Genomic DNA, 14,010 nt, shown 5'->3' on the forward strand with positions numbered 1-14,010 from the left:
TGGATCCTGAAAGTAGGTCAGGCAGGCTGGACAGAGCTCGGCCTGGAGGTCAGGAGGCGCCAGCCTCATGCCAATCTCCAGATCCCAGCTGCTGATAACCTGGCCCCTGCCAACCCCTTCTCCCACCCTGCCCCCACCACTGCTCCTTCCTGTTAGCCTCCCCACCAAGGACCCCAAGGGGAGCTGGAGGGGCTCCCCTTCTCAGCCCTCTGCAACTAAACGGGAACCTACTTGAGGAGAAGAGACCGTCCTCACCCTGCCTGGGGCCCAGAGAGGGCCAAGGTGGGGGTAAAGAGTGGACATGGAAGGACCCCTCACCTCCTCCTGGCCCTGTCGCTGTTCCTGTCTGTCTCTTGAGCCTCATCCAGGTCTCCTTCCAGGTCTCCGTCTCCAGGACCCCAAGCAGGGGCCTTGGGTTCACCTCCAATCAAAGGAGCAGCAGAGTGGGTCCTGAGCATGTGGCCAGGAGTCCTCACATCTCTGGCTGCCGAGCCCCATATGAAGCCACCGACTCATCCGGCCCCTTCCAGGACCCACAGTGGAACCTGGGCTGACTTCCCTCATGGGCCTGTCGGCAGCAACTCACATTGCAACCTCATGAATAACTCAGCACCTCCTGCTGCCTACATCTCTGAGGAAGCCTGGTCCTCTGGACCCCCTCCCCCTTGCAACCATTGCTTTAAACTTTAATAGGCTGAAGCTCACTGGCAGCCGATCAGGCTCCAGGGACCTGGGGCAGGATGTCCTGGGCAGGGGAGCTCAGGCTGAGCTCTCCAGAGAGAAGGCTGGCAGGGGAACCCCCAGGGCGCAGGCCCAGCTCTCCAGAGCTCTGGCAGCCAAGGCCCGATGTGGTCAGGCAGGAATCCTGAGACTGGCTTCCAGCTTCAGGAGCCTATAAGGGAGGAATAGTAAGTTGGGGTGACCTGGGAGAGATCCTCACTCAAGGTGGGGACCCTGAGACTGTGGTGGGATAGGGTTGCAGATAAACCCAAAGGTTAGACTCTCTTCCTGCAGGTGAAGCTCCAGCAAGGAGACACCCTAGAGGACTGAGACCTCCAGAGCTGTTTCGGGACAGGCTCTGCTGGTGGAGGCAGTGCCCTAGGCAGGCCTGCATGGACATCCCCATCAGCAGCAGAGACTTCCGCTGCCTGCAGCTGGCCTGCGTGGCCCTCGGCCTCGTGGCGGGCAGCATCATCATCGGCGTCTCCATCTCCAAAGCTGCAGCTGCCGTGGGCGGGATCTTTATTGGCGCTGCTGGTCTCGGTAAGAAGGTGCTGGGCTCAGAGAGGGACCTGGGGCGGGGGGTGGGGTGAGGGGACCACAGCCAGGTGAACAAGAAATGGAGGGAAGAGCTGGGTCATCAGGAATCAGTTGGGGAGGATAGAAGTTGGAGGTGTGAGCAAGGCAGCCATCAGGGGTACAGGGAGGGAGAGGGAGGCTGGGGTGAGATTCCCACGGCACACTGCAGGGGTGAGGAGGCGTGGAGCAGAAGCTGGTGAACACTGCTCTCGGGCCACTCCTGCTCCGGTTCCCAAGTCCCAAGCCCTGGGCTCTTGAGTTAGTGTTAGGACTCATAAGCTTGTTCCGGATGAGTTGGTAGGGGGTGGGTAGAGAAGGACAGAGGTCTCTGTGGGACCCTCCTTGAGCCCTGACAGGATCCAGCTCAGACAAAGGGTTTCCTTTTCTTTCCTGGAATGTTGCCATAGCAGATCTGTCTATCCAGGCATCTGTCTGTCCGAGCCAGGCCCACTGATATCCCCACAGTGGTGCTAGGTACATCCCACATCCCCGGGCAGAACCAGAAGCACCAGGTCAGTGGGCTCTGGCATCTGCACCTATGAACTCAGGCCAGGGGCCAAAACCTTGGGGAGTGACAGAGCAGGACCCATTCTTCCGCGACCCCCTCCCCAGCTCACTGAGGAGCCTCCGGTCCTGCCCTTGGGAGCCCTAGGGGAGGGTGGGGAACCAGAGCTGGGGGGTGCCAATGGGCCCATTTCCAGCTGCAGAGGAAGGAAGAAACCAATCTGCCATCGCCTGGGCAGGGTGGAGCCAGGAGCCTAGGCCTTCACAGCCAGTAACCCCTTCCCCCAAAGGCACCGCTCCCCACCCCCTCCTGGGGCTGGGTGTTGGGGAATGCCCCCCATTGGTGCACACACTCCCAGGCTACATTCACACACCCACAGTCCCAACCCTGCTCACTCACGCTGCTCCCATTCACACCCAGAGCCCAGCCCCAGCTTCACACAGCTCGCCTAAACAGGCTCCCTCCTCACCATGAAACCCCTCCGTGTCTCTCTTCTTAGGGCTCCTCATCTTGGCCTACCCTTTCCTGAAGTCTCGGTTCAACCTGGACCACATCCTGCCCACGATAGGTGAGTCCTCTCCCCCACCCCCACCTCCTCCAAGAACTGCGTGAGACCCTCTGTGTGTGAGTCTGCAGCCCACTGTGCAGTACAGCCAAGCCCACATGAGTGACTGTACTGGCTGCGTGTGTTAGAGATGCTGTGTATGTGTGTGTATGTTGTGTAGGCATTGTCGTGACTGCACACAGACTCCAGCCTTCCACTAAGTCCCTGAACCGGCTCAGAACACCTAGAACCCCCACGTCCCCTGATAAGTTCTTCTTCTTCCCCAAAGCCTCCGAGGCCTCCAGATAACCCTACTTCATCCCTGAGCTTCCATGAAGACCCTCTAGCTCCCTTGAGACCTCAGGACCCTAAATAGCTCCTCACCTCGTCTCAGCTCCCCACATAGGTGCTCCCGTCTTCGTCAGCCCTACACACTCATCCCCAGTTCTCCCTAGGACCCTCACCTCCTTGAATATCTGCTGTCTTCTCCTTCAAGGGCCCATTTCTTCCACCTTTGTTCCCTCCCTAAATCTGCGCAGATCATGTGGGAGACGTAAAGGAAGTAGTGGAGCAAAGACAGCAGCCAGGATGGGGAGTAGACAACTGGAAGGACTTCCCTTCCTGTAGCTGGACTTGATTTGAGAATGGCTTAGTAACCGCAGGGCTTGTGGTGCTCTCCTCCTACAGGGAGCCTGAGAATCCACCCCCAGCCAGGGGCAGACCATGGGGAGGGAAGATCCAGCACCAATGGAAATAAAGAGGGTAAGTTCCAGAAATTCCAGAGTCTACCTTCCATCTTCCCCTCTGGGTACACAGCCCAGAGAAGCCACCATGATGGAAGTGCAAAGAGGGCTTCTCCAATCACAGGGAGGCAGAAGTGTGGCATAGTTCTTCCACGAGCTTAGTCAAAACGCTTCTTGCTCCCAGCGAGCTAGCCCCTCTGGTCCCCAAGATTTCTCTGTCAGGCCCAGTACAGCACCACCCTGCCCTCCCTCCCCCAGCCCAATGCCCAGTTATCTTCTCACTCTCCTCTCCCATAGTGGAATCCAACTCTCAGAGCTGGTACCCTAAACTGGGCATCTCCTTCCTCCTCCATCCCGCCACACTGGGAAATTCCAGGGCAAGAGTTTCTCAAAGGTGCCCCCGCCCCCAGTGTCTGCCACCCATGGTAGGATGCTGAGCACTCAGCAAAAGGTTCCATCCCAGACACTGTTCCAGGCACTTTCCATATGTTGATTTGTTTCATTCTCAGAACAGCCATATGAGGCAGGTCCTATAATTAGCCCCACTTTATACAATGGGGCAACTGAGGCCCAAATTGCCAACATCTGTTGGACCATTGAAAAAGCAAGAAAGTTCCACAAAAACATTTACTTCTGCTTTATTGACTATGCCAAAGACTTTGACTGTGTGGATCATAACAAACTGTGGAAAACTCTTAAAGAAATGGGAATACCAGACCACCTTACCTGCCTCCTGAGATATCTGTATGCAGGTCAAGAAGCAACAGTTAGAACTGGACATGGAACAACAGTATGGTTCCAAATTGTAAAAGGAGTACATCAAGGCTGTATGTTGTCACTCTGCTTATTTAACTTCTATGAAGAGTACATCATGAGAAACGCTGGGCTGGAGGAAGCACAAACTGGAATCAAGATTGCTGGGAGAAATATCAATACCTCAGATAGGAGATGACACCACCCTTATGGCAGAAAGTGAAGAAGAACTAAAGAGCCTCTTGATGAAAGGGAAAGAGGAGAGTGAAAAAGTTGGCTTAAAACTCAACATTCAGGAGAAGGCAATGGCACCCCACTCCAGTACTCTTGCCTGGAAACTCCCATGGATGGAGGAGCCTGGTAGGCTGTAGTCCATGGGGTCGCTAAGAGTCGAACATGACTGAGCGACTTCCCTTTCACTTTTCACTTTCATGCATTGGAGAAGGAAATGGCAACCCACTCCAGTGTTCTTGCCTGGAGAATCCCAGGTATAGGGGAGCCTGGTAGGAGGCTGTCTATGGGGTCGCACAGAGTCGGACACGACTGAAGTGACTTAGCAGCAGCAACAGCAGCAAGGGTTGTTTAGGGTTACTGAGTATAAGGAATGATTTCAAGAAAAAATAATTTTTTCCTATTCATATTACAGTTATCCAAACTTTTCCTGCCAGACAGCCTTAAATTTCTTGTATGTATTTTCTCATGTGTTTCCATAGGTCTGAAAATGTACCCAAAACTTCAATACTTGTTGATTATTCACTGAGATTCAAAAGTTACGATCATTGTATTCTGCTAGTTGGGACACTGGGTTAGGGAAAAAAAAAAGCTTTCCAGTACTACTGTCAGTAGTTGGACCTGAGTTACTGGCCTTCCAACATTACTCTGAATCACCAGTGTGATTTTTCAGATCCTAATTTTTACCTATTGCCATAAACTATGGCCTGTAGGTCTAAACTTTCCTGCTGTCTGTTTTTTGTATGACCTGCAAGCTAAGAATGATTTTTACATTTTTTAATGTTTGGGAAAAAAAGCAAAAGAACAAAAATGTGAAAATTTTGAAATTCAAATCTCATTGTCCGTTAGTAAAGTATTATTGGAGCACAGACATGCTCTTACATTTAAAAAAAAAAAAAAAAACTCAACATTCAAAAAACTAAGATCATGGCACTCAGTCCCATCACTTCATGGCAAATAGATGGGGAAACAGTGGAAACAGTGTCAGACTTTATTTTGGGGGCTCCAAAATCACTGCAGATGGTGACTGCAGCCATGAAATTAAAAGACACTTACTCCTTGGAAGAAAAGTTATGACCAACCTAGACAGCATATTAAAAAGCCAAAGACATTACTTTGCCAACAAAGGTCTGTCTAGTCAAAGCTATGGTTTTTCCAGTAGTCATGTATGGATGTGAGAGTTGAACTATAAAGAAAGCTGAGTGCTGAAGAATTGATGCTTTTGAACTGTGGTTTTGAGAAAACTCTTGATAATCCCTTGGACTGCAAGAAGATCAAACCAGTCCATCCTAAAGGAAATCAGTCCTGAATATTCAGTCCTGAATATTGGAAGGACTGATGTTGAAGCTGAAACTCTAATCCTTTGGCCACCTGATGCAAAGAACTGACTCATTGGAAAAGACCCTGATGCTGGGAAAGATTGAAGGCAGGAGGAGAAGGGGACAACAGAGGATGAGATTGCTGGATGGCATCACTGACTCGATGGCCATGAGTTTGAGCAAGCTCCGGGAGTTGGTGATGGACAGAGAAGCCTGGTGTGCTGCAGTCCATGGGGTCGCAAAGAGTCTGACATGACTGAGCAACTGAACTGAACTGACTGAGACCCAGGGAGGTTATGAGACTCAGTTGGGAAGTGGTGGGGCCAGAAACTAGGCCGTCAGCCCCCAGTCCTGCCTCTAACTCCCACACCATGTTGCTGTCCTGTTGAAGGGCTACTCTGACCATCCATGTCTCTTTAAACCAGGCTGCCCCCCAAGACTCCCTCCCTCCCCATTCTATCCCCTCTGACCCCAGGTCCCTCTGGGAGGCTCTGACCCAGAATCTGTCCACTCAGCCGCCCTGTCCTGGTCTCTCCCACAGGAGCCCGTAGCAGCCTGTCCACCGTGAGCAGAACCCTGGAGAAGCTGAAGGCTGGGGGCCGGGGGACTGGGGAGGGCTGAGGCAGGGGCTGAGGGGTTGCCCCCTGCCCTGTGCGCTCTTCCCCCTGCTCCCCCAGTCTCAGAGCCTGCCTGGATCCGAACGTGAGAAGAACCAGCTCCTGGAGACGCCAGACCTGCATCCGCAAAAGCCATTGGAAATGGATTCCTGTGATGGGCGGGGCTGGGACCAAGGTGTCTCTAGTTTCAGAAGGCTCTTGACCTGGATCTTCTCTCTGGACGGCAGCTCAGCTTTCTTCCCTTTCTGATCTCCTGACTGGCTTCTCTGGAATGTGGGGCCCAGTGATGCCCCAGTCCCTTGCTCCAGCCTGGCCAGGGAAGTGAGCTACAAGCCCTGGGGAACCACAGCCGGGTTTTGAGCCCTCAGCCCCGAAGGCCTGGCCCCGGGCCTCAAGAATTCACTGGCTGGATGGAGGGGCCGGACCAGACTCTTCTGAATATCAGAAGCTCTGAACCACTCCTCAGGGACAGGCCCCGAGTAGCAGTGAACCAGACAAGGGGCAGAGCTTGGAAAAACGAAGTGGCCACTGCCTTGACAGGAGCCCAGGAGGCAAGGCCGGGAGGCTTTCAGGAGGAGGCGGCTCCTGAGCTGACCCCTGTGCTGAGACTCCTGGGGTCTGACTCCACTGTTTAAGGCTTTTCAAGATCAGACTGCAGATAAGACCTCCAAGCCTTCCTCTCCTCCCTACCCTCTCACTGCTCCTGAGCAACCTAAACGCATCCGAGCTTCCAAGCCCTGGCGCTGCCAAGCCCTGGCCCGTGTTCTAGATGTCCCCTACTCGTGCCTCTCTGCCTATCAAACCTCCACCTCTGAAGGCCCCCTTCCAAGTGTCCCTCAACCACAATGCCCTCCACGTCCTTTTCCACCAGCCTCTGTCTCCCTCTCTCGACACTCTCCAGACAGGTTGAAATCTCCTTTTTCACAAAACAATTACTAATTTTGTTTAAACCTACTGCCTATTGCCCTTTTCCAGTTAGCATAAGCGTAGACAGTAAATGCTCGATAAATGTCGCTGCTGCGGCTGCTGCTGCTGCTGCTGCTGCTAAGTCACTTTAGTCATGTCCGACTCCTAGCGACCCCATGGACTGCAGCCCACCAGGCTCCTCCGCCCACGGGAGTTTCCAGGCAAGAGTACTGGAGTGGGATGCCATGGCCTTCTCTGTAAATGTTAAATGGCTTCAGTTTGATGGAGAAATAATTCCCTAGGCTATCCCTGGAAAGCCACTTCAGGCTCCACGTATTCACAGGGTTTGGGGCCGCAGACCTGACCGGTGTGTGACTGTGCAGAAAACATTGCTCCTCCCTCCCCACTGCTCCTCACACGCCTGTGCCCTCAAGGTGACCTCTGAGCAGACTTCTGCTCCATGTAGCTCCTGTCCTGGTAGGGGAAAGCTCCTGTCCTGTAGCTTGTCTGTCCTGAGCAGAAGACAAGCTATGAGGAGTCTCATTCTCCAAGGATCACTGCAGATGACGCCTCCTCTTGGAAGCCTCGCCTGATTCTCTGTGCTCCATCACAGCCCACAGCACTCTTAGTGGCCTCTATTTCCCCCCTTCATTAAAGTAGGGAGCTGACAGCCAGGCACATGGAAAGTTCCCAGTGGATGTTGGAAAATTACATCAAAAGTAGCAGAGACCATCCATTGTACAGATGGGAGTTGAGGCTCTGCAGGAAAAGGAATCAAGTCCCACAGTGAGAGATTGTGGAGCCACACCTCGCATTCAGGATCCTTCTCTCTACCTGCCCAAAGCTCTACCCTCTGCTGCCCTCTGCACAGGCCCCAGGGGCCTGACCACAGTGGGATAGAGCTCCATGGATAGAATCAGTTGCCCAAATGCTGGTGGGCTGGGGAGTGTTTGGTTCCTCCAGCCCAAGGGAAGTCAACATTCCCCTCCTTCCATTTCCCTCCTTTTCACGTCCCTCCTGCCTGCCCCATGCCCCTTCTCCTTTCCCTCAACATCATCATCATGAACAATAATTCAGATCTGGTTTCCTTAATCAATAAGGAAACCCTTCCTCTGGTCCATCTTCAGTCTTCACCAGCAGCACCCCAAAGAGATGCCCAGGGGTGGATGGGGTAGAAGTGGGGAAGGGGGAGCCTGAGCCATGGGGATTGTGGTCCCCACCTCACCCACCATCAACCCTTCCCAGACATAATCTCCCCCAGGCTGGCCTATGGTATCCCAGATGCCTGACAGGGTCAGATACAGAGTAGTGCTGGGGATCAGAGTGCAATAAATTAAGAAATGAACACATGAAAAGGCGAGAGCTACGTCCATTGAGGAAGAACTGTGTGGGGGCTCAAAGGACCCTTGAAGCTCTGGGAGTTCTCCAGGCCTGGGCCTGTTTCTTCTCTTTCCCTGCCCCAGGCTTCCTGAGTCCTCCCTTCCCCCCAGTCCAGGTGAGTGTCTGCATACCTCCTTCCCAACTGACCCACCCCCCGCCCCTGACCTCCCCCACCTCCTCAACCTCGTCACAGAGTGGCCACGTGGAGTCACTGCCTTCTCCCCATGCATGCTTTGGAAGGAGGTGAGGTTGGGCCTAGCAGGCAGGGATGGTGTGGTGGGCAGTGTGATGGGAAAGCGCCCCTTCCCCTCTGAACAGATCCAGAACCCTCCATTCAGCATGGGAGTGAGGGGACAGAGAGAGGTCTTTGGACCCAGCTCTTTCAGCAGTCTATTCAATAAATGAAATTAGTTCTGTCCAGTAGCCTCACTCTGACCTCAGCTGTGGCTGTGCTGGCCAGTCTTGGACTGAGTGCTGAGAATATACCAAAGGTGGGGGGTGCTGGGTCCAGGCAGCCCCCTGGAAGTCACATCCCCACTGGGTCAACCCAGAGAACTGGAGTCTGTGCCTGTGATAAGACTCGCGTCCTGGTTCTGTGCACCCCCTCACCAGGTGAGGGGCAGAAGAGGTGAACCAGAGACTGAAACCTGGAGCCACAGTATCTTCATCCACATATGGAAGGGTAGTGGTCCCTCCCAGACCACTATCAGGAGGAAGGTTGCCTGGCATGTGATTCACAACAGGGCGGATTTATGAATGGCTAAGTGAATGAATGAAGAGAGGGTTGGAGATGCTCCTCCAGCTGAACTCCCCAGATCCTGGAAAATCAGCACCTCAGACTCCCACAGTCCTTTCCAACACAGTCTAGCCTGGAGGCGCTGGTGCCCAGCACTCCCTCCTCCCATTCCCTCCTCCACTGTCTAAGAAACCCTTACAAATCCCACCAGGAGCTGTATAAGGGGCTCACGACCACAGCTCTTTCTACGGTGCAGGATTGGTGGAGGGTGATTGGAGAAAGGGTGCTGAAAATAAGACTCATGTCTGGAAAAATCTTCCTGCTCCCACAGTTCCATCCCCCTCCCACGCCCAGGGTGGGGAATCTCCCGCAGACTGAAGACAGAGCCAGTGCAACCTACACCCCTCACTCCAGAGTGAATGGCAAGGTATCCATCCCGGACTCGGACTCCAGAAGTCCAGACTGGAGAGCGTGTGGGCGGCTGGGAGTTCACTGCCAGGCGCTTGAAAAGCGTGAAACCTAGAAACCGGGAAGGGAGAAGGGCGGCGCGGAGCTGGAGCCAGAGAGGAGAGGAGACGGTGCGAACGATGATCCGTGGGGGCTCAAAGGGAGCAGAGGAGCCGCCACGACGCTGAGAGGGACGCTCAGAACCTGCGCAGCCCGCAGCCTGCCACTGGCCCCTCCCAGTCCCTGGCGGCTGCTCCCTGGCGCCCTCCTCCCCCGCCCACCCGCTAAGCCCGGGATCTGCAAGCAGTCAACCAGGTGAGTGAGGGGGACCAGCGGCCACTGCCCTATCCAGCCCTATCAAGTGGGCGCCCCGTGGCTGCCCTGCTCTCTAGGGATCCTTCCTCCCTTGAAGGGCCCCAGGCAGAACCAACCAAGAAGTGTTCACTGAACTGGCTCAGGCAAGTGCAAGCTACAGGTGTTGGGGGAGGCTGGAGAGAAGGCAAGAGGAGGGCAGGAGAGGGGAGAAGATGAGGAGGGTAGCTTTAGAACTAGAGGGGGTATTCCAGCCAGTCCTAAACCCCAGAGGAACTGAGTAGCTGCAGACAAGAGGGCAAGGACCTGTACCTTGAGCACAGTCCTCTGGAAAGAGATGAGAACCACAGAGAGGGGAAACAGGAGAAGGGGGACGCACAGCATGGAGAGGCTGCCTTGGGCCCCTCTGCTCTGCCCTAACCCCTCCTACTCTTTAACTCAGTAAGAAACTGCCCTAGAATCCACTTCCAGTCCCCACCCAGCTGCCCACCGCACCCTCCCAAGAAAGTAAGGAGGGAATCAGAGAGAAGTGGGCACAGAGCAACCTCCAAATCAGGAGACAGATAAAGGCAGGTGACAGTGGTCCCTCTGACCTTAACCATTTGTTTAACCAACATTCCCTGGGCACCTGGGGAGACCAGGGGGATGTGGCAGTGAAGAAGGAGGATATAACTCTGATCCTCAAGGTAGACCAGTGGGGGAATGCAGACCTGGACACAGGAGTTCCCCATCACCGAGGCAAAGGAAGGCTTCCTGGAGGAAGTGACGTCCCAGCTGCGCTCTGAACTGGAGTCAGCCAGGTAAAGCAGCAGGAGCAGCATGGTCACCCGACCACACCTGGTGAGTTCAGCTCCACTCCAGCAAAATCGAGAGGTGGCCTAGAGGGATCCAGGGCTGGGAAAGCCCAGGAGGGGTTCCCTCGGGAGGGGGAAGGGAGGAGAGCTTCGTGGGGTAGCAGTGAGACTAGAGAGGAAGAGATGGGCTCTAGAGACCCCTGGAGGGAAGCGCCTACAGGGCTGGTGTCGGACAAGAGGGGAAATGTGTGGAGGACAATCCAGGGGAGGAGGAGCAAGAATGAAGCTGGGTCTCTGGCTGTCAGTCTGGGCTTTGTGGGAGAGGATGAAGTTTAAGAGGCCTTTTTCCAAGAGGAGGAGAATGTTTCCAGGGAGGAGGGTCTAGCGGGTCCAGAGCTGTGGAGAGGTCACGAACAATCTTCACCGGATTCAGCAACGAGGAGGCGGCTGGTGGCCTTGGAGCCAGCAGTCAAGTGTGGTGGCGCAGAAGCCATATGGGAGTGAATTGATCTTTGAGAAGGAGGTAAAGTAGGGGTGTAGCCAGCGCTCCCAAGAAGGGGGGGCAAGGTTAAATGGAGGCAGATGTAGGGGAGATGGGGGCTTTGTTTGGTTTCAAGAGGGAGAGGCTTGAGTGCCTCCAGGAGGAGATGCAGGTGTGGTGAGGGGGTGATGGACACTGACGAGGAAGGGGGATGTCATCCCTAGGAGCCTTGAGGGCTGCCAGAGTCAAACCAAAGACAGGGATGCACGAAGGCCCTGCTGCCTAGGAGCTGATCTTCTTTTCACCTACAAAGCTTCGCAGTTTGGGCACAAATGTGGAGGAGGCAGAAAGCTGGACCCATGCAGAGTTGAGGCATCTCTGGCAGCTTTGACAGAAGGACAAAGGAACAAGTTGCAAGACACGGTAAACTGCAAGAGGGTAAGCGAAGTGAGGCAGAGTGGGTTCTCGGGTGGATGCAGAGAGAAGCAGAGACAAGAGGCTCATGGAGAAAAAGCAGAGTTCCAGGATGGCCTTAGATCAGAGCACAGTTACAGCTGGAGGCTGTGCAGTCATGGTGAGGAGCACAGGTATAGAAAACACACAGCCTGAGATTTTTTTAATGTAATTTTATTTATTATTTCTGGCTGTGCTGGGTCGTCCTTGCTGCGCAGGCTTTCTCTAGGTGCAGTGTGCAGACTTCTCGTTGCGGCAGCCTCTCTTGTCGCGGAACACAGGGCTTCAGTAGTTTTGGTGTGGCTCTGGAGCTCAATAGCTGTGGTGCATGGGCTTGGTTGCTCTGTGGCATGTGGGCTCTTCCTGGATCAGGGCTCAAACCTGTGTCTCCTGCAGTGGCAAGCAGATTCTTTACCACTGAGCCACCAGGGAAGCCCCACACAGCCTAGGTTTGAGTCCCCACACTGCCACTTATTATCACCATGTCTGTGACCTTGGGCAAGTGACTCAACCTCTCTGAGCCTCTTTGTCCCCATCCAAAGCTGAAGATGGCAATAGCATCTATCTATAGGGTTGTCACAGGGCTTAAATGAGTTAATGATATAAAAGGCCTGGCATGCTGCAGTCCACGGGGCTGCAAAGAACTAGACATGACTGGGCAACTGAACAACAACGATATAAAAGACTTAAACCAGTGTTTGGCACATGGCAGCGCTGTACAGGTGTTTCTATAGTGGTAGCAACAGTTTAGTCAAGAGTGAGATGGCTGGGTTTCTCAGAGGTGAACGGCTTTCAGGGAGATGACACAGGTGATGAGGGGAAGGGTAGCTGGGGTGGAAGGGAGGAATTGGGAATTGGAGAGGAGGAGCCAAGGCACTAGGAGGGTGCAGGGTGAGGCAGTTGTGCAAAGGATGCCAAAGCCCCTCAGGGGATTTGCACTGGAGGAGCAAGCGTACATCCCAAAGCCTTGGAAGGAGGTGGGCAGGAAGGGCAGTCCTCTGCAGACAGTCTGCTATCCATTTCCGTGCTTCCAGGCAGACAGGTCTCCAGGGTGCTTCTGCTGGGCAGCAGCTTCCTCTCACCAGATAGGCAGGCAACGGAGAGTGTCTGGCTGGCTGGCTATGTGTTGGCCTGTGTCTTCAGCTGTCAGTGTGTAATGCACCTGTGTATGTGTTTCCAGGTATATCCAGCCACTGAGTGTACACATGTGATGTATGTGTGTATATGTGTGCACAAGCACTCAGGGATGAGGATCAAGGCCGCAGGTGTCTGACATAGGAGCTGGCAAGCCACACCTCCAGACTTCATTCTCTCTGTTCTCTTGTTTCCAGAGAATCAGCGTGAGCCTGTGTGTGTGTGTGTGTGTGTGTCCACGCACACATGAGTCTATTGCCTGGACAGGGTGTAGGGGAGCTCTAGGATTGGCTAGGGCGGGGGTGGTGACAGCTCTGGGGGCTCCCAGGAGGCAGACTTCAGTTGGCAGAAGATGAGAGTTTCCAGGGTAGTGAATAAGCCGGCAATGAGTAACGGTGATGTGGGAGGTTCCCTGAGGATGGAGGTGGGATGGAGGGGGACAATGGGGAGACCAGGGGAGGGGGCTGGCCCAGACTTTCTGGGATTGAAGGGGAACAGAAGGGCCAAAGCTCAGGGAAATAGAAGGGTTCACAGTGAGGGGTTCAGACTGAGCAAATGAGGCACTTGGTTTCACATGGAGGACAGCGGGCATGGTCCAGCGCCTGATGTTTCGACCAAAGCCCCAGCCCCCTCACCCTCACCCGGAAGCTCTGGGGCCCTTGCAGCAGGAATCTGGAACCAGGAGACCTGGCAGCTGCCCCCAGTTAAGCAACTGCTCTAGAACAACACAGACATCCCAGATTCAGGGACTGGGTGGGGCAGGCTGACCTGAAGGGGTTTCAGACAGAGCCCCCCGCCCTAGGAGCTCTGCATCCACCTAACAGAGGACCACCCTCCCAGGGCCCCAAGCTTGTTGGCTGGATAGTAATAATCAATTGCTAATTTTTAAAATAATCCAACACCTCTGTACCTTCCAGTAAGCAGAAAGTCTGCTGTAGCAAAACAACATGACTTTCAATCTGACAGAGCTGGCTTCGAATCCCAGTTTTACCTGTTACAGTTGAGTAAACCATGTTCTTCTCCTCTCCCAGCCTCAGTTTCTCACTGGGTGAACTGGGTTCAGGACTGCAACAGCTCATAGGTTCATGGTAGTGTTAGTTGCTTAGTCACTTAGTCACTCAGTTGTGTCCAACTCTTAGTGACCCCATGGACTGTGGCCCACCAGGCTCCTCTGTCCATGGAATTCTCAGGATAAAATACTGGAGTGGGCTGCCATTCCCTTCTCAGGGGTTCTTTCCAACTCAGGGCTTGAACCCTGTATTTCGGGCTGATTCTTTACCATCTGAGCCACCAGGGAAGCCCCACAGGGTCATAGTAACGATTAAACATGTTAGTGCTGGGAAAGGGCTTAGCACA

General features: G+C 54.1%; 1 protein-coding gene across 1 annotated transcript; it reads left to right on the forward strand.

Moving 5' to 3' along the window:
• Positions 1–1,112: 1,112 nt before the first annotated feature.
• On the forward strand, positions 1,113–6,015 carry KNCN (kinocilin). Its single transcript, XM_070362384.1, has 4 exons — positions 1,113–1,263; positions 2,304–2,372; positions 3,036–3,110; positions 5,936–6,015. Exons 1-4 carry the CDS (start codon positions 1,113–1,115, stop codon positions 6,013–6,015), a joined length of 375 nt encoding a protein of 124 aa, XP_070218485.1.
• Positions 6,016–14,010: the final 7,995 nt, after the last annotated feature.

Source organism: Bos mutus, chromosome 3 (assembly GCF_027580195.1).
Source record: "Bos mutus isolate GX-2022 chromosome 3, NWIPB_WYAK_1.1, whole genome shotgun sequence".
NCBI lineage: Eukaryota > Metazoa > Chordata > Mammalia > Artiodactyla > Bovidae > Bos > Bos mutus.

Excerpts from the sequence above, each read along its gene's own strand:
- KNCN (XM_070362384.1), top strand. The coding sequence starts at position 1,113 with ATGGACATCCCCATCAGCAGCAGAGACTTCCGCTGCCTGCAGCTGGCC. Across the intron at positions 1,264-2,303 it reads TATTGGCGCTGCTGGTCTCG|GGCTCCTCATCTTGGCCTAC; the intron begins GTAAGAAGGTGC and ends CTCTCTTCTTAG. Across the intron at positions 2,373-3,035 it reads CCACATCCTGCCCACGATAG|GGAGCCTGAGAATCCACCCC; the intron begins GTGAGTCCTCTC and ends CTCCTCCTACAG.